Source organism: Bidens hawaiensis, unplaced genomic scaffold (assembly GCF_021521415.1).
Source record: "Bidens hawaiensis isolate Kalapana, Puna unplaced genomic scaffold, B.hawaiensis_p1.1 tig00031314_1, whole genome shotgun sequence".
Classification (NCBI taxonomy): Eukaryota; Viridiplantae; Streptophyta; class Magnoliopsida; order Asterales; family Asteraceae; genus Bidens; species Bidens hawaiensis.
Genome location: NW_027495274.1, coordinates 205452 through 226152, shown reverse-complemented (window position 1 = coordinate 226152; position 20701 = coordinate 205452). Strand labels below are relative to the sequence as shown.

The 20701-nt window shown below is 33.2% G+C and overlaps 2 protein-coding genes and 1 pseudogene across 3 annotated transcripts; 1 reads left to right on the top strand and 2 right to left on the bottom strand.

The window, feature by feature from the left end:
• Positions 1 to 846: 846 nt before the first annotated feature.
• On the bottom strand, positions 847 to 4374 carry LOC143581958 (bifunctional riboflavin biosynthesis protein RIBA 1, chloroplastic-like; annotated as a pseudogene). The gene is made up of 7 exons (XR_013143908.1): positions 4264 to 4374; positions 3335 to 3710; positions 3008 to 3230; positions 2613 to 2935; positions 2375 to 2504; positions 1871 to 2167; positions 847 to 1220 (listed from the first exon to the last, which is right to left on the bottom strand). The product of XR_013143908.1 is annotated as a bifunctional riboflavin biosynthesis protein RIBA 1, chloroplastic-like (transcript).
• Positions 4375 to 13952: 9578 nt separating this feature from the next.
• On the top strand, positions 13953 to 17681 carry LOC143581957 (dicarboxylate transporter 2.1, chloroplastic-like). The gene is made up of 4 exons (XM_077064633.1): positions 13953 to 14770; positions 15507 to 15820; positions 16437 to 16885; positions 17331 to 17681. Exons 1-4 carry the CDS (start codon positions 14033 to 14035, stop codon positions 17444 to 17446), a joined length of 1617 nt encoding a protein of 538 aa, XP_076920748.1. The 5' UTR covers positions 13953 to 14032; the 3' UTR covers positions 17447 to 17681.
• A 107-nt stretch (positions 17682 to 17788) lies between these two features.
• LOC143581956 (2-carboxy-1,4-naphthoquinone phytyltransferase, chloroplastic-like) lies at positions 17789 to 20411 on the bottom strand. Its single transcript, XM_077064632.1, has 10 exons — positions 20241 to 20411; positions 19342 to 19609; positions 19170 to 19273; positions 19017 to 19088; positions 18805 to 18943; positions 18548 to 18742; positions 18433 to 18471; positions 18245 to 18355; positions 18109 to 18174; positions 17789 to 18033 (listed from the first exon to the last, which is right to left on the bottom strand). Exons 1-10 carry the CDS (start codon positions 20312 to 20314, stop codon positions 17899 to 17901), a joined length of 1203 nt encoding a protein of 400 aa, XP_076920747.1. The 5' UTR covers positions 20315 to 20411; the 3' UTR covers positions 17789 to 17898.
• Between the last annotated feature and the right edge of the window lie 290 nt (positions 20412 to 20701).

Genomic DNA, 20701 nt, shown 5'->3' with positions numbered 1-20701 from the left:
ACCTAATTTTTTAACGGATTAATTAAGCAGATCGTAAATGACTTTTTTTCACAAAAGATTCCTATATAATTTAAAGTTAACAAATATTTATTAATATAACATGTTTAAATTCACCTATTAAGTTAAGAGGGCTGTTATATAAGAATTATTTTTGTTTAATCATAGTAGTTAACAAATTTTTTTGGTAATTATTGTTTAATCATATTAGTAAGTTTTTTTAATAGACACACTAAGCTTGTTGATGTTAATACCCAACCTTATATTAAATATTTTGCAGCTAAAGTTTTTATCCATATGATTATCACTACTCAAAAGATAATTTTTCTTGAAGAAAAGATCAAAATCCAAAATGAAAAATAAACTTATCTTTTTAGTTATCGGCGAATCTCAAACTAACACATTAAGAACGTTATAAAAATAAAAATGAGTTCGGTGAATTCGGCTATACGACCTAACATTGCAAATTGCACCTTCGATGTTTTGAACCCACACCACTTTTGTAAGAAGCAAACACCATAGCACTAGACTAGGTTATAGGTTTTTTCAGTCACTGTCTATTTAGATAATTTGGCTACGGACATGACATTACGTTGGTGACTGGTCAGAAATTTTATGACAAAATCTTGAGCCTCTTTAATTCTTCTTTCTCCATCTTTACTTAGTGGTGACACTCGCCTAAGTTTGATAGAATTAGTGATATCGAAAGTAAAGATGTTGGATACCAAATTTATGTTGGTATGGTGGAAATTAGCTTATTAGAATTGGTGGACAGGTTAGAGTTGGTATAGCAAATGTCATGTTTAATAACCCGCGTAGTTACACATTATTTAAATAAAAAAAATCAACTTCCAGCACTTTCTCATTCAATAACATGAATTACAAATTGGTTTCAAAGAATATATCTTCCGGTTTCGGTTTCTAAACTCTTGTTCGACGAGGGTAAGTAAAGAATGAGTCAATCATTTATAGATGAGAACCCGAACTTATACACTTGGTTTGCTATTTTTGTTTATAAGGTTTGGGATACCATTGTTCTCAGAGCCATAAACGTGGCCCATCTTGGCCCGTTTGGTCTCCAGATATCGTTTGTTGTGTTTTGTAATAGGAGTCAATAGGGGAACTCTGCCTGCAACTTCCAAACCATAGCCCTTGAGTCCAATGTATTTAGCAGGGTTGTTTGTCATCAACTTCATCGTACTAACTCCTAAATCTCTCAAGATCTGCATGTTTTCATTAAAACATACAATTACAACCAAGAAATTTATATAATATAATTTATAGAATTTGGAATTTAAGGTGCCAACCAGGCCCGTTTATTCTCAAGTGGGCCTGCGGTAAAATCAAAAGGATTAGTTAAAAAAGGAAACGGGTCAAAGGGTACAAGCAATTCAAAAGCTTCCCAAATATATTTCTGATATACAACTTTATGCAAAAAAATATAATTTTGATATTATTTGTAATCACAGTTAACGTGCAATGTATATAAAAATTTTAAAATAAAACAATGTTTCGGTGAATCGTGTAGTTTTATATCTAGTGGGTCCAATGGGTTAAGCTATAATTAGAGTAACTTACGCAATCGTCTCTGTTGTATGCCACAGGGACGATTTTGGCATACCACGGGGATGATTGTGTAATTTACTCATAATTTAATTAAAAAGATTATAAGTTAAAACGGGTTGAAACTCATTCTAAGCATACTCAAATGCATTATTCTCCTAGATTCCTTTATTAAAAGGAAAGACACTTTATATCAAAATTAGAGTTTTTTGTCACATCTATATATTTAGTTCAATGTTTATGAAACCAAAAGCAAATTAGTTAATTTGCAAGATGAATAGAATTCATATAATAAATAAATTAATATTACCTGTGCACCAATACCGTACTCCCTCGAATCAACAGGCAAACCAAGCTCCTCATTGGCTTCAACTGTATCACGACCATCATCTTGCAAATTATAAGCCCGAAGCTTGTGACCCAACCCGATACCCCTTCCTTCATGACCTCTAAGATAGACCACAACGCCCCTCCCCGCCTCTTCAATTTGTTGCATTGCAAGTGCCAATTGGTTACCACAATCACATCTTGCAGACCCGAATATGTCACCTGTTAAACATTCTGAATGTACCCGTACAAGAATGTCCTTTCCGTCCCCAATGTCACCCTGTTATAAAAAAAAGAATATGTTTCATCCAATTAATATTAATTTCTATGAAAACTTCTAAAAATTGTAGCATGTGGTTGGCCCACAGATATTTTTTGTCCGCTAAAAAACGGGCCGGTTTCCATAAACACAGACAAAATGACTGTTCATAAGTAAACGGGCCGATTTACCGCCTACAAATAATACTTTTTCTAAATGTTCTCTCACCTTGACCATAGCGATATGTTCAATTCCATCCAACATTGATCTATAACAATATGCAACAAACGGGCCCCATGTAGTAGGAATACGTGCAGCAGAAGCCCGTTCCACTAGCTTATCCGTCTTCCTTCTATACCTGTCAAATTTAAACCCGCGTAAAAAAATAAATAAATATTCCATTTCAAAAGGTGGCAATTTTGACCCATTTAATTTTGGTCAAATCAACTTAATTTTGGCAATTTACCTGATCAGATCAGCTATAGATATAATCTTTAAATTTTCCCGTTTAACAAACTCACGAAGCTTTGGCAAGCGAGCCATCGAACCATCATCATCCACAATCTCACATAACACGGCTACCGGGTCAAACCCAGCTAACACAGCTAGGTCAACGGAAGCTTCCGTATGACCTGCCCGTTTCAAAACACCACCTTCCCTATATTTCAACGGAAATATATGACCTGGGCGGTTAAAATCTCCTGGTTGTGAATCTTTTGAAGCTAAAGCATTTATTGTTACCGCCCTGTCACGTGCCGACACACCCGTTGTTGTACCATGTTTTGCATCCTACATAGTACATATAAGGTCATACATACATTCATTTAATTTTTTTTTGAATGTATTAGAAATTACGCGTACCACTGATACTGTGAAGGCGGGTACTGAGTTTTTCTGCATTATCTTTACTATCAACCATTAAAGGAAGTTCCAGTCGTTCCAAATCTTCGCCTTTCATGCTGACACAAACAATCCCGGTTCCATGTTTAACAATAAACGCCATGGCCTCAGGTGTAACACACGATGCTGCCATTATTAAATCGCCTTCGTTTTCTCGGTCTTCATCATCAACAACCACTACCATCTGCAATACAATTCAATATTTATTATAAAATGTTGTAAGCCAATGTTATCTTGAAATTACAACTTCTAATAGCATACAAATGAAGCAAATGAAAGAATGCAAACCTTTCCCTCGCGTATATCTTCAATGGCCTCGGGAATGGACGAGAAGCCCGCAGTTTGTTGATCCAAACCATAATCATATTTAGCAGAAAAACCATTAATGGTAGTCGTTGTTTCAGCTGCCAGTGTGCCCAAAGGTATTGAGTCGGGCTGTATCACAACTCCAGATGACACACTAACGCCATTTTTGTCAACACCGTTAATCCTCTTTTGATTAACGGGAAAACTACCATCTAATGAAGCTCTGAACCTTCCATCACCTTTACTTTTGGAGCATGATCTAGTAGTGAGATGGAGACACGCCTCGGATGCATGCCAGTTGGAGGAAAACATATTTACAAAGTGATGACCGTTATACGAGCTCACATTTGTGATCATCCTGCATCATAGATATTCCATTCCATTGTTAGAGGCAAAGTTTAATCTAAAAGAAAATGTTTAGGAACCCCTTATTATTTAACTTGTTTACTTAGCAAACTATACGTTTATATAAAGACCGCGAGTCCAGAAACATTTTCTTGACACGTAAAGTGTGACACTAACAATTAAAACAGAAACAAAAGAAAAGGCACAAAATGATGAGAAAGCTATAGTAGCAACATATATAATCAGCTAAAACATTTTTAGTAGACGATAAAACGGATAGCTAGCACCTTCATCTTTTAGCTTTTTATTAATTAATTAGTTATTGTGTTGGTTATTAATATAAAACAAAACAAAAGGATTAAACAGTATCAGTTATTTTGTAAAGATGATTAAGAAGTTCAAATAAAAGAAACTTAAAGCCCTATTTTGATAGAATAAGGTTTAAATCTAATTAACATGAATTGAAACATCGAGTGGTGTGAATCGAGCAACAATTAATCAAATAAACACGAGTTCATTTCAAATAATAATAATAATAATAATAATAATAATAAAAAGAAGCTTACTTTGAGCGGAGTAGAGATGTGGATGGAGAAGACATGTTAATGGAAGCCATGAGAATGAATTGAAATTGAAAATGAATTGAAAAAAAGGGGAAATTGGTGGTAATATAATATAATGAAGGCCCAATTGGTGGTTTATAATGTAGACAGAAAGTCGAAGACGTTTGTGGGTGAGAGTTGAGGTCCAACGTCACCATTCAAATCCAAATTGGTGGCTGTTTTTTATACATTGCCCATGTGATTATTGACGTGTGTGATCTTTATGGTTTTTAAACGAGTTTTCGAGTTTCCTTTTTTTATTGTGTTTGGGATCGAGTTAGCTCTTGAATGTCTAAATCAATATAGATAGTTAACATCCTGTTTTAGGATGGTTTACTTAGTTATTGGGTTACTTTCAAACGTTGTTGAAGAAAACATTACCTGTTTGTATTCTCATATTAACGGCGTGTACACGAGATCCACTTAAGGAAAGAAATGAACAATTGTGTTTCCAAGTTTCATTTAAGGAAAGATTTTAAAGGTAGGAAGAAAATGTGTGTTCTCAAATTTCATTTAATAAAACTAACTAGGTTATTGACCCGTGTACGACACATGTGGAAATATAGAAATCGTTAAGTACACACATATATAATTTCAAACGACATTTTTTTTTTGAATTACTTGAAGTCTAATTTCGTTGCACGTAACGTTCTTCTAGTAAATATTCTAAAATAAATTTTTTTGAATTACTTGAAGTCTAATTTCGTTGCACGTAACGTTCTTCTAGTCTATATTCTAAATTAAAAGCATGCATACTACACGGGTAAGGTAGACCCGCCTAGTACATGAACGGAAATATAAAAATTGTCAATTAAACACGTATGTTATATATTTGACCGGATTGTACATGTATTTGTAAGAATAATTTTTTTACTTAAATATTTTGTTTTAGTAATTTATATTAAATTGGAGGGATACAAAGTTATGACAATAATAATGATATGATTCGGTTAAGATAATGAAACGAAAAGAACATGAGAGAACGATAAACTTCAAATAGCAATTCGTCAATAATAATCAACCAAAAAAAAGGATAAATCTGTGAGGTTTTTGAAGCCCACCCAAGAGACAAATCTCAACAAAAGATAAAGATAAATCCCACAATTAACGATCGTTTTGAAACTTAAATATGAAATTGAAATAAATTGGAAAAAAAATAATGTTCAGGTCTTCACGTGTTGCTCATCCAGAATCTGCCACTGGGCCATAACCCGGATCTAGTTCCTCAGACGGGTCTCCAAATGGGTCAGTTGCAATATTGTATATTAGTAACATATTTTCATATGCTAATATATAAACTGAAGCAATTGGCAAATCCTAAAGATCCAACCCATAAATTAATAAAGCAAAGCATGTAGATCCAACCCATAAATTAAAAAAGCCAAGTAAATTGGCACCGATTTAAGATTTATACTATCGTTTATAGTAATTTTCTAAACTGGTTGTCAACCAGTTACATTAAATATGAGTCAACATAGATCTAATGTTGGTCTCAATAATTGCAATACTGAACTAAAATCTTGCATCATGCCTACAGAAAATAAAAATAAAAATTTGTAAAACCCAAACACATATCTTTTAGTCAATAAATAATAAACTTTTAGGAAGCTTTCAATTGACGTTAATCACACCTAAATAATAAAATTTTCAATATCAATAATCAATAAATAAATAAGCTAAAGAATCAATCAACATAAATAATATTTGATAATGAAATAAAACCTTAATCAGACCTAAATAATAAACTTTTAACATGTAATCAAGAATCAATAAACGAATAACATACATCATAAAAACCAATAATATACCTTCAAAACGCTACCTATGTAACATTCCATGGATTTACCAAAAGTACCCCTGCCCCGATAAACTGTTTAAAGTAAACTCATACTTATAAATCTAGCATTTCAATCGGATATATTGAACAACATTGGTGAGCAGGATACATGTGTAACATGTGAGTTTTACTTACTTTCACTCATGTTTGAGTTCTTGCCTAACGCCTGCCATTGAAGAACGCTTGCTTTTGGTTGGAAGACTAAATCAAGTGTTGTGCGAGACCTCTAAACCACCATCAAACAAACATGTTGGCATCACTGTCTGTTCATCATCATCATTATCGAACCCATAACCTCACCAGGTGCTACACCTATTAACATTAGTAGTAAATTTAAAAATACTATTATAATAATTAAATAATGGAAACAAATTACAAAAACACTTATTACATACTTTATTATCTTATCTACTGAGTTAGAATTAGAACATTATGCTTCACACAAAAAAGTATTATCAGTTTTAAGTCTAGGTAGGAACCAATAAACATTGAATCTTCATTTTACTTTATACCCGTGCCTGGACATTTTAATGTCATAATGACAAGTATTTTCTTCTTTGGATTATAAACAAAAACATCATATCTTTATAAATTTAAATAAAAAAACACAAATAAAATATATATGTTCTAATGGACCTGAACAATTCTAATTTGTTGCCCTACTTGCCCACTTTGTCACCAATTTCTTGGTTAAATCACCAAAGTGTTACTCATTACTTAATTAAAATATGATTGCAGGATATGGATCAATCCTTATTAGACGGTAAAATAACGTCATGATCTGAAAAAAATATAAACAAAGAAACTTACTAAAACTATAAAATACCTTAGATGAGGAGCCTATAGAGGGAGCCCACTAATTATCAGATTCTTAATCATCAAGTGCATCGTCAAGCAAGTCACAAACTTACAATCAGAGCAGTAGTAATCTACATGTTAAAACAATAAAGAGTTCAGAATCTTTAACACAAACAGTAACTAAAAATATCAAATTTTACCTTGCTTTTTATCCATAGTTCAAACCAGTCATATCTAGGCCATATATAATAACCTATAATTATGATCATATTCAACCCCACCAATTGGAATAACTCAAGAACACCCAAGTTATCATAATTCAAAGCATAATTTATGTGATCAAACTAATGAAATTGGAAATAAGTTACTTCCAGTATTGGCATTAATATCTTGTGGTCAAACTACTAATGAAATTGGAAAGAAGTTACTTCCAGTATTGACATTAAATTCCTGTGGTCAAACTACAATTCAAAACAAACATGAAATTCAAAATTCTACACCATTAGGGTTTCGATTTCCTATTCTAATTTCGAATTATGGTTTATACAACAGATTAAATTAAAAAAATGAAGCATATAGCATATAAAAAAGCAAAATAAATAAAATACCCATAGACTAAACAACAATGAAAACAACAACAAAAGCTATACATCCCTTTAGATTCAAGTCCTAATTTCAAATCATTTTGCTTTAAATCAGTAAAAGTGATGATAACTTCAAGCCCATATCAAAATCATTAATAAGAAAGCTGCTTTTTGCCAAATATGCTTTATATACATATAGTAACCAAGCGGTTGACTTTATGCATAAAACAGTAGTAACAGGTTATAACGGGTTGAACTCAAAACTGAAAATTGTTATTTATCGTTGGCGGACACATAACTTGATGGTTGAAATTTTTTTTATTTATAATTAATTATCTATGTAACCAAATAGAGCAACATAAAACTAAAAAAAAGTAACTATACTAATCAAAGAAAATGTCTGTCACCTGCTGTACCTAAAGGCGTGCCACTGCGATCATTTCTAGGATAATCTTCACCAGAATAAAACTGATCAACGTGAGAGAGTTGACAACGAAAGACCTTAACATTTGATAATAGGAAAGTAGCATTGAAAATGTGAATAAAAAAATCACACATTTTAATAAATTGAATCAAAACATAATACCATTTATATTTAAGAGTGGTGTTTCCATTGTTCATGTTGGTAAAATAAATACAATTTCTTGAAAGGGCAAGAACTGGGATGCAGAATTACACAAGGGTAAAAATAAAAGTTTACCAAATGAATTATTTAAAGAAGATTTGTGCTAACAAAAATGTATTGAATATTTCATTTCATGGTCATCTAAATATTTCAAAAAAAAACTCTAAATCCGTAGTACGTTCAAAAGCTAACCTATGTATGCCAGTCGATAGGAATACCACACATTTCCTGTATAATGTCATGCTACACAATAAGTGGATATAAATGTTGAAAGTAAATGATAATATGAAAAAGTTTGACTTGATTGATTTATCAACAACTAAAATAATACCTCTGCCACGCGTAATTTATTAAATATTTCAGCTGCATATAAGGTGGACATTATGTCAATAATAGCTTGATAATTTGCATCCTCCACGTTGTTAATAATATGTATTTTTCCTGCACAATGAAATGATTCTTTAAAAATATTAAATACCACAGATTGTGATATTGGTTTACAAAAAATTGAAGACGATATGTTAGAATAAAACTGCTTATTAAGGGGGATTGTATAATATGATTTAAAATCATAAAATTATTTTACAAATAATAACCAAATATATATTACAAATAATTTAGGCAAGAAATTAATTTTTTAATGATATCGGTTATCATATAATTCGTAACTGAATGTTTGACTTAACACTAATATTACGGTAAAGAATTAAAAAGGAATGTTTAATTTTGGCATTCATCTTAAAGAAAATTTAATTTCCAGAAATAAAACAATTATTCATTCAATATCCGAATAAAACTTAAATGAAATTAACAAACATTCAAATAATTGATATTCAAAATCAAAAAATTCCAAAAGTGTCAAATTGCATATCTTAGCATATACCTATAACGAAAAAATAATAACTGTTAACTTGCTATCGAGATATTATCAATTAACCAAAAACATGAAATAAAATCGGAACGATGGATACCCAAATCATCATCAATCGTTAATGTTATATACAAGCAGTAAGTATATAAATCATATTACATACCTTGTCGAGGACATCCAACGATGGCTAATTGATGTAACTATGGCAGAAACTCATACTGCATACCCTGTTTGTTAAAATTACGGGTATTAAACAAAAAAATGATACAAATTAACTTGATATCGAGATATTTAGTAATGAAGCAAAAACATGAAACAAAAGCGGAACTGATGGACACCCAAATCTTATTCGATCGTTAATGTCCGGAAGGAAATTAGGAGAAACTAATAATCGACTGATTGTTAATGTCCGGAAGATAAACAAAACAAAATCGGAACCAATTCACACAAAAAATAGGCAAGAATGGCCGATTGAATGGAGGCTTTGGTTGATTAGGTTAAAAGGTTTAGTATGAAAGATAGCGTGTATTGAATTGAAGATGAAAGAAAAGAAAATTGGAAACCGGGTTTTAGGTTAATGGTTACAATAACTATTTTAATTAAGTATTCTAATTATTAGTATTTTTGATTTATTTAATTGGTAAGAAAAATAGAGAAGTGGAAGTTATATTTGAAAATTAAGGAAATCGTCCAATAGGAAAGGGGCATGGGGAGGCAAACTAATTTGTTTTAATAGTATAGTAGGATGTGTGTGCGTGAGATATTGTTTGTTTATATTCTGATCAGTTCCAGACCTAACAATTTAAAATTTTCGTGTTTGGGTTAATTAACAAGTTCCATAAATATCATAAATATGTCGAGTTCGAGTTTGAGTTTATTTGGCGTATGTTTGATAAAGTATGTAATGTTCCGGTTGTCTTGTGTTTGTCGTGTGATGAACCGGTTATGAAATGGTTGGACTAAAACTATTATAATATACCAACAAGTGGAAAGGGATTAGATAGATGGTGGAACAAGAGTCTGCTGAATTCTAGTGGCCGATAATTATATAAAAATAATGATAGTAATGAATGAATATAGATATAGACATATATAGATATAGTATACCAAACTGGCTTTGTCTTCTACCGTGGCATGCTTTGATTTGTGACCTCTCCCACTATTAAGAAGTGGGTCAACATGGCTAATAATTACCTCTTGACCATTCAGACTTATGATTAATAGGTAATCTTAAGTTTGATGGGTTATGAAGCTACCTCTTAATAATTACCTCTTAACTATTCAGACTTATGATTATCTATTAACATTAAGAGGTTATCAACCATTAAAAGGTAGTCTCTTAATAACCATCAAGAGGCTACCAGACAACCCCTAACTAAATATTAGTAGAGGGTGGTTTAGTGATTTTGACATTTTATTAAGTAGGGTTGATCTGATTACTATATTTTAAATCCATTTTCTTTTTCACCTCTTGATTTCCTTCTTCTTTCTGTACTTTCTTCATCAATCTTCATTTTCCCGTCTATTTTTATGTTTTATATTTAAAGACTTATAAAGTAAACCTCTATATTTATAATAGTCACTAAAGTAAACTCTTAGTTGTGCAAAACTACTAATAATTTATACATGGTCTAAAAGAAGTTGGATACATAACATCATATAACAAACGAGCTTAAATATCCCATAATATCCATCTTGAGGCGAGGCTATGTTATTCCTTTACTCTCTTGGTTGATTTAATTGAAAGTTCACACCACACACGCATTATCAATACTCTATGAATACTTTTACTCGAAAACGTCATTTGGAAAGTGTTTTGTAAATGAGTAGGAAAAATTTGTAAATACCAGCCGTACATTTATAGTAGCATACCTTAAGGCTACAATGCCTTTATAACATAAATTTCATTGTAGATGCATGTACCGTATGGCAGGTAAAAACAAGCGCTTGTATCGCTTAGCTACAAATCTACTATGCTTGTATAAAATGCCATTGACAACATAGGTACACGAACACGTAAATCCAAGCCTTGCCTCGTATGAGTTAATTCTTTTCAAGTATTGATTATGTTAAATAAAGTGAGTTACTATACATAATAACAACGCATACATGTGTAATACAAACTTAACCCTAAAAAAAGAGAGAGACTTTTAAGATAAGGGTGATAGAAGTTGTGCATATTTGTAAATGGTAATTATAACAACTACTAGTATGCGTAAGGCACAAATGCACGATCCATGCTATACAGATACTTCTTCCTAATCTAATATGTACGTGAGAATCGAGTAAATAAAATATTTCAGCATACCATGCACTCTGATTAGTGGCGGACCCAAGATTTATTTCCAATGGGCTCACATTTTCTCGGTTGTCAAATTTTTCACAACCGAATGCTAGAATTTTCAGACGGGACGAAGTACAAATGAAAATACGATATTATAAAAGAATGTTAATTAGAAAACACACAATCAAATTAATGAACAAGGGCTTTACAGTTTTATAGTCAAAAGAGTTACATGAAAGAAGAAAAAATAGCTTAGAATTTTTAAAAATGAATTTACCTAAAAAATATTTATGAGCTCACTGATATTTTTTCTATGCCGTTTCTACAAAAGTTTCAAAAATCATTGGGCTCCCGTGCACCCATGGGCTCCTATGTAGGTCCGCCAATGACTCTGATACTCCACATTACTTTAAAATGTAATATGTAGTATGAGTGCGGGATATGGTTGGTGAAACAAAACCATGATATAATTATATAGATATATATATAGAAGATGGATCAAATACAAAGTCATAACTCTCTGTGAAAAGCGTGTGAATTGAACAAGAAAAAAGCACAGTGACATTTGGTAAATATTTGTATAGCTTAGTTACACTATATCACAAAAAACCATCTAAAATAATAAAATTCCAATACAAATATTACAAGTAGTGTAATTTAATTAATTACACTATAATTTTATAAGTAAATAAATAAATTTAACTGTACTATTTATAGTGCGATAAAATAACATATTAAAACAACAAAATATATTTTCAAATTGAAGAAGTTAAACATCACACACGTATATTAAGGAACACAATAATAAAGCAAAACATAAATATAGCTAGTTTTTGTTGTCTCAAATGTTTCACTAAATCATTTCTTACTACTTGATAAGCTTATTGGTTAGATACTCTTATAATCGTGTCCAACACGTAGGGAACATGGACACGGTTAGGGTTGTAAACAGAACCGGCAACCCGTGAATCGTTTTTCGGAAAGCTTTTTATATTCGTCCGTTTAATAATTGAACCGACTTGAACAAAAAAAATTGTTTGGTAAACTTAATGAACAAACACGAACGTATAGAGGCCGCGTCCATTCAATTGTACGTGTTCACATACCTTTGGTAATGCATTCATTGTTGGGTTTAACAAGATTATCAAAATGATAAAATCCTTATTTTACCAAAAACGCAGCGGATATAAGTTTTAAATCTTGTTAGTTTTAGTGTACAGAACCAATTCAATACATGCAAAACCCAAACCCGGATCCAAATACGAATTACACACTATCAAACACATGCATGTCACTATAAGTTCATGCATGTTAAACTACCTTTCAAGTAACCAAAGAAGTGTGAAAAGGATGATGATTGAAAGGCAAGAACTTGAATATGGAAGCTCCTCAAGCTAGTATACCCCAAGCTCCAACAAGACACCACTTCTAGCTAGGATTTGAACACTTGATAACCCTTTCTTCCTTGCCTTTCTTCCTTGGCCGAAAATCCAAGAGGAAAAGAGAAGAGAGAAACCTTTGTTACTTGTGTATAATTAATTATGTGTTATGAAAGAAGGAAAGAGAGAGACTTGGTTTTATTCAAAAACATCTTTCTCTCCACCAATGATATCCATTGCATGTCTCCACTACCTCAACTTTAATAATAAAATAATATCAAGTGTAAGAGATTCCTTTACATTATTAATATTATTAATTTTGTTTTATAACATAAATATATATCCATATATATATTTATAAGATATAACAAAACTTATTACATGTTGGGTGACATGCTTAGTAACCATTATTCACATATTGTTATTTAACCAACTTAATTAACAACATGTAATGTTCTCTCATAAAACATAAATCATTCATATGATTTGTTTATTACACAAGTACATTTTTATTTAGAAACCCTTTTCCAAATAACTCAAGTGTCAATATTCATTTACTTATGATCATATCATACATAAACAAATATTCTCGGTGTTTGTCTAGCTTGTTATTGGATATGACCCGACTTGGATCAATACGTACTAGCCACATCAACTCTAATATGTGTCTTGGGCAGATCAATTCCAACATTCATTTAGGTTTATTTGTTTACGTATGTCCGGTTATGTTTGTTTACGGTCGTCTAGTTACGTTCGTTTACACATATATGTTCATTTATTAGAATTTTACTATTGCTATTTTTACTTATATATTTATTTATCTTATACTGTTTATGTATTGATATTATTATGCTTATTATTACTATGTTAAGCTTTTTTAATATTATGTGGTCTACTTCCAGATTTTGAGAATTTTTAATTGAATTAGTGGTTATTATTCTCGAATTAATATAATATATGTTCGCTTATGTTCGGTCATGTTTGCTTGTATCCTTAGGGTCCATTAATGTTCGTTTATAAAGTTAACGAGCAGATACGGACGAACAAGAAGAAGCCCAATTCCTTAACTAATAAACATGTTCGAAAAATGTTTATCTGACAAAAGCTTAACAAACAAACACAAACTTGTGATAGAGTCGGTCTTTGTTTTGACTTTCAAACATGTAGTATTAATTTCAAACATGTGCAAACAGCCAAACATGTTATAAAGTAACATGAGCAATAGATAAAACGTGAGACCATGCACAGCCACAGAGTTCCTTACCCATTAGCTAGCAACAACTAGTCTACATATGTGATCAATAAAAAACACTCAATCAAAAACACTTGTTCTGTAAATCAACGTTAATTAGTTAATGGAAACTTATGCAGTATTCTCCTCTTCATTCTCTTCATACACCTTCAACCACCTTTTACACCACCGATCCATCACCACTACAAAACCATCATTAATCTTCCGATCACCACAGCCGAAACCACTCCGACACTTAACCGCAACATCATCATCCAATAACAACAACAATCCAATCACCAAACCACCAAAATTCAACTTCCAAGGCGCCAAACTTGTCCCACTAGCAACCTCACTCGCATTCGGCTTAACCGTACGTTTCATCATCCCCAAACCACTCGAAATCACCGATCAAGCATGGCAACTCCTCTCCATATTCATCTCCACCATTGCTGGACTGGTCTTATCACCGTTACCAGTCGGTGCATGGGCTTTTCTCGGTTTAACTACCACGATATTAACCGATACTTTGTCATTTTCAGCCGCGTTTAATGCGTTTACTAATGAAGTTATCTGGTTGATTGTGATTTCCTTCTTTTTTGCTAGAGGGTTTGTTAAGACTGGATTGGGAGAAAGAATTGCTACTTATTTTGTTAAGTGGTTAGGGAAGAGTACCTTAGGATTGTCGTACGGGTTGACCTTGAGCGAGACTTTGATTGCGCCAGCTATGCCGAGTACTACGGCTCGGGCAGGTGGCGTGTTCTTGCCGATTATTAAGTCGTTGTCAGTTTCGGCTGGGAGTAAGCCGAATGATCCGTCTGCGAAAAAGCTTGGATCCTATCTTGTTCAGTCACAGTTCCAGGTAATAAATTTAGGGGTGTGCGTGAAACTGAAAAACTAAAGCCGACGGCTTGATTTTATGTTTTTTGTAAAATCCGAACCAAACCGAATTTATAGATTCTTAATTTTATTTAAAGTAATTTATAGAAATTTAGTAAATATGTCACATTGTCACTCAAATATTTTATACCAAATTTATAATAATCAGTTAGTTATTAAATAACAAAATGAATTGGGCCCAAATTCTTTTTTTGGGCTCAGAATTTTCAAGCTCAAATGGCAAAACAGAAAAAACCGAAGTCAAACCGAAAACTGAAACCGAACGGTTTTCAAATATTTAGAAAACCGAAGTTTTGGTCCGGTTTAAGCCCAGACCGAAAAGGCACGCCTTAATGAAATGCTGGGCCGTCCCAAGAATGCCGAAATATGTGGGCCCGGGTGGTTAAAAATATTGGTGGCAAATAACAAAACAAAGTATGTACGTCGATAATTATAGTAACAATAAACAAAACAAAATTAAAGTAGCAAAATGATTTAATTTAAATACTTAAACGAATCATGAGACTCTGTTACTAGCATTTTGGATATTTTAATCAAAAGGTCTTTTTTGTTCTTTAAATATAAAAAAGAAAATAATATGAATATGTGTAACAGGTTAAAGATTGAAATTTCATCTTGAATCTATATAAATAATAATTTAGCTGAATTCAAATGTTTTGGAGTCAAAGGCTTACACAATTGTTAATAATCAATGACAGTGTTCTGGTTACTCTAGTGCTCTTTTCTTGGCTGCTGCAGCACAAAATCTGTTATGTCTGCAACTAGCCGAGGGGCTTGGGGTGGTGGTTGCAGACCCGTGGATTGAATGGTTCATAGCAGCTAGTGTGCCTTCTTTCGCATCACTGCTAGTTACTCCATATATCTTGTACAAATTATACCCGCCAGAAACCAAAGACACGCCGGATGCCCCTGCTATGGCTGCAAAGAAACTTGAACTTATGGGTCCGGTCACAACCAACGAGTGGGTCATGATTGGCACCATGGTTCTAGCCATCTCTCTATGGGTGTTCGGGTATTAATATTCACTTCCATAATGTACATCCAAACACCTCCTAACTCTAAGCAGGGGTATGCATGGGTCCGTTTTGGATCTAACTAAGCCAAAAACCGAAATTCGATTTTTGAGCTTTTGAAAATCGTTCGGTTTCAGTTTTTGGTTTGGATTTTTGACGATTTGGGCTTGGAATTTTTGGGAAAAAACAAATTTGCCCAAAATAATGAATTCGGGCCCAACCGAACCAAAAACTGAAAACTCGATTTTAGAGTTTTTGACTGGGCTTGAAATTTTTTGGCCTAAATCATTTTGTTAATAAATAATTAACTAATTATTATAAGTTTGAACTAATATATTTTAGTTAGACTATTTATGAAATTCTTTCAAGCTAATGAACATTCGAAACAAAAGTAATAAATAAAAGATCCATAAATTCGGTTTGGTCGTTTTTTTTCGTTTTTAAATACATACAAAACCAAAACCAAACTGAAAACTCGGTTTTTACAAAAAAAAAAAAAAAACATAAAACCAAACCGTTGGTTTTTGTTTGGGTTCGGTTTTCGGCTACGTGTTTTCGGTTTCATGCATACCCCTAACACAAAATACAAATGTGACTCGTTCGTTCTCTACATAGGGATGCAATCGGGACATCGAGTGTTCTTACTGCAATGATTGCATTATCAATACTATTATTATTAGGAGTGCTCGAATGGGAAGACTGCTTAAAAGAAACTTCAGCATGGGACACATTAGCTTGGTTTGCAGTACTCGTGGGCATGGCTAGCCAGTTAACTGAACTTGGGATCGTTCAATGGGTCTCGGGTTATGTTGCGGTTATTTTGCAGTCATTGTCATTAAGCTGGCCTGTGGCTTTTTGTCTTCTTCAGGCAGTTTATTTCTTGATACATTACATGTTTGCAAGCCAAACCGGTCATGTTGGAGCTTTATATTCGGCTTTTCTTGCTATGCAAGTGGCGGCTGGGGTACCCCGGGTGTTGGCTGCACTTGCCTTAGCTTATAATACAAATTTGTTTGGTGCTTTAACTCATTATAGTAGTGGACAGGCTGCTGTTTACTTTGGAGGTGTGTTTTTTTTTGTATGGGTAAAATGGGCGGATGGGTTAACGGGTCAAAATATGGGTTTGTTTTGGTGTGGGTTGAATGGCATGGGTCCAACCCATGAACACATATAGATAAAAGGGTTGGGTTCAGGTCGGTCAACCTGTTGGGTTGGAGGCGACCCATTTAACCGGATTATTTGTTAAGAAACTTTTTAAATGTGTTTTTATGCTATAACTTATAGCGGTTGGGTGCTTTATGCCAAAATTTAATAGCTAATTTGTTGACTTTGCTATTTAGACTCGTTTGAGATTAAACATAACATGAATCGACTTATGACTTATCTACCCATTCATAAGCAAGCTGAAATTGCCACCAATTTATCAACATTTCATACTTGAACTTGATTGACATTAATGTCGTCAAAGCATAAAAATGATGCATTTGTGTTTCTGTCTTTTGTTAACAGCTGGTTATGTAGACCTCCCAGATATCTTCAGAATCGGGTTCATTATGGCGTGTGTAAACGCATTGATCTGGACGGTTGTTGGTGGTTTCTGGTGGAAGGTTTTAGGACTCTATTGATTCTCAAGTTACATGTAAGTAGTCATCTTAGTTTTGTATATACCACCCCTCTCAACACAAGCGCAATGGCGAAAAATAAGATTCACATTTTATGCAGTTAGGCGTCTCTCAAGTGTTGTTGACTTGTGTTCAGTGAACCATGTAAATATTTGACTCCTGATTAAATTGTGCATTGTTCATAACTTTTGTAATTGTGAATGCAAACTCTTTAATATAATAATATCTGTCGCATGTCCAATGCGCGTTATTATAAATAATTAGGTTTTTTTAATACTAGTGTTAACTAACTAATGTGCTTAATTATAAGTAAAATGACGGATGTATCCTCGATTAATTACAAAATTTGGAACATGTACATGTGTTTATTAACATTAGTAAAAACCCTTGTACAAACACTCATTTTTTAATTAAACTCATAAAACGAGTTTAGGATCCCGATCTTGATATGGTAATCAAGTCAATATTGGTCTTAGTACATTATTTCTTGTTATAATCCTGGCTGCTACCATCCCAGCAGCCAAAGCAGCTCCAAACAACGCATGCAACCGAACACAAAAATATTTCGCCATAAATATCTTAGTATTGTCCTGCAAGAACAAATCCCGTTAAAGGCGTTAATCATCTTGACGTTTTACATAAAGTTTGGTGATTTTGCAACTGACCTGGTGGTTATCTGAAACGAAGCTGACCACGAGCTTGCCCATAGGTACTGTAAGTGCACACAGAACCTGCATCACAAAACTCGGGTCAGTTTTTATACACTTGTTTTTAAAAAAAATGATAATTTGAAAAGCTTACAATGGAAGTGATTGGAAGAGCTTTACATATGCCAAGAATAACCAGAAGTGAATAGAGGGAAATAACCGCCATTTTTACCATATTTGAACCTGTTTCTGTGCCAATTCTCACCTGTATAAATGAACCCGAGCCTATTTAGATTTTTACACCAACCCGTGTGTGCGGTTGTTGTTTGAAAAACTACTTACCAGTGGAGAGAGTTTTCCTACTGCTTTATCACCTGTAATCTGAATTTGCAAGTTAACAAAACTTTTAAGAAACTTAAAAACACAACTCGACTCAATTATAAGTAAATAATATTACCTGGTGAAAATGGCTACAAAACAAAATTAGAGATGTTGTAATGCCAACTAGGACCGAAGCCGATAGAATTGTGCTAGTTATTGGTACTGTGCTACCGCCTTGCAACAGGTAAAAGGCAGTGGTGGCAAACGGACCAAAAGCTGCAAAACACAACGGTTCACCAAGACCCCGGTAACTCAACCGGAAAGGCGGACACTATAACAAGTTAGTTGTAAAGTACTATAAGCTAAGCATAATGGAAACTATAGTATTCGTACCTGATATATGTAACCACAAGTGATTGCAGAAGCTAGTAGCAATATTGACCTCACATTTCCAGCTTCCATCGAAGCCCACACAAGCCCCATTGACCCGACACCGAGTAATAATAATGCAGCCATAAGGGTCCCTGACCGACTGCAAGACACACGATACAAACGTTTAGAGACGTAAAAAGCAAAAACTGATTAGTCAATAAATTATTATTTACCTGCCGATCATGTTAACAACTGATTCTTTCTTGTTTATATCTGCTCCTGTATCAAAATCATAAACGTCGTTGCTGTCCAGATTACACACTATATGAACGTACTTTTCATAGCGAATGTGTAAATTTTATTTCATGAATTTGGGATTTTGTCACCTTAAATTGAGCCAGGTGATAATAAGAACCGACGAAGACAACAGTAGAACATATTGCTTGGCTGAACATAACCCTGTTTGCAGATAAGCCGCTGCGGTTCCCACCTGCAGACATCAATGTCATTTCATTGGCCTGCATGACACGAGTGTTGTATCTTTTTTGAACAACTTACAGTCAAGGGAACCAGTGCAACGGAATAGATTGGTAATTTGATCGCCCTCCACATTAACGTTGCTTTAGAGATATCATCCTCATGTGTAGAAACTATAGCAGGTTGGTCAGGTTGGATATTGGCGCGAATCAGCTGTCTTCGTCGTCTTATTAATTGTTCATGGACCTCTGAGCGTCCGATATGAGTATGTTTAAAGTATAATTGAGAGGGGAAGGAACACCATGATGAAGATTTGAAATCACCCAACAATGATGCTACCGGGTAAAACCTATAGATAAAAAAATTGGAGAAACTAAATCACAGTGTGCGTTGCAGCTCAACTTTTTGGAGGCCTAAAGCGAAATGAGAATACAAGGCCTTTCCAAAATTTTATTATTATTCACCCCCTCTTTTATCCAGGCTTTGGACTAAAAAGTTTTTAACCAGCAGAGTTAAAATTTTGTCAACTTGTATGTTTTTTTGTGACTATAAATATGTTAAATAGATAAGTTTATATAATTCCTATCATTATATAGAAACATAGATATTACATCAATAAGTTTATTAACAACAATAAACAAAAGAACAAAAAAATAACTCTAAAGGATTATTATGTATTGCATGAACAACCAATTAAGTCTATGGCATAATAATATATCAACGCTAAAAATTGCAAGTACATTAAAACAAAATGCAGGTATACATATTTCAAGTTTTGTGTTCTACAAGTTTATAAATTCAGGCTTTCTAAGTTGAGGAATTAGTTCATAAATCTATAAATTCTAAATAAGAAAAACATCAAGATACACCTATATTACAATCAAGTTTCATACTTGTTCCTGCTAAAAGCCTCTATGATTGACTATATGCATGCCAAACATTTTCATGGTAATTTGAGGTTAAAGAAGGAACATATATACCTGGTTAAATTGTGGGTGTTTTGATGATAAACTGCATGCCTCCATGGTCTTTGGCTGCAGTATTTGGGCACCATTTTTAAGTGGATGCAACTCCCACCACATACTATGGGTTTGAAAGTGAAGGCAGAGGATAAGGTAATTTTACACTTGACTCCCCTCTACTTTTGTGCTATGTTTTAATTGATTCATATGGTTTGTATTTTTGCAAGATTTCCCTTGTGTTTAAAGGATATCATGTTTGGATTAGAAGTAACAAACACACTACGTAGTTAATCTCGGTGGTATCTTGGTTATCGGCGATATTGACCGATATATCATCGATATTCTGGATATCATTGTTTTAGATCTTAGTTTTCAATTTTTACTGTTTAATGTTAGTGTTTTGAGTCTTAATCAATTCCTACTTGCTACAATTGTTAGTGTTTTGCAAGTTGCAAACGGATAATTTGTTAATAGTATGA

Excerpts from the sequence above, each read along its gene's own strand:
- LOC143581957 (XM_077064633.1), top strand. The coding sequence starts at position 14,033 with ATGGAAACTTATGCAGTATTCTCCTCTTCATTCTCTTCATACACCTTC. Across the intron at positions 15,821-16,436 it reads ATCTCTCTATGGGTGTTCGG|GGATGCAATCGGGACATCGA; the intron begins GTATTAATATTC and ends TTCTCTACATAG. Across the intron at positions 16,886-17,330 it reads GGCTGCTGTTTACTTTGGAG|CTGGTTATGTAGACCTCCCA; the intron begins GTGTGTTTTTTT and ends TTTTGTTAACAG.
- LOC143581956 (XM_077064632.1), bottom strand. The coding sequence starts at position 20,314 with ATGGTGCCCAAATACTGCAGCCAAAGACCATGGAGGCATGCAGTTTAT. Across the intron at positions 19,089-19,169 it reads ATCACCTGGCTCAATTTAAG|CAACGACGTTTATGATTTTG; the intron begins GTGACAAAATCC and ends TAATCTGGACAG. Across the intron at positions 18,472-18,547 it reads TTTGTAGCCATTTTCACCAG|ATTACAGGTGATAAAGCAGT; the intron begins GTAATATTATTT and ends TTGCAAATTCAG.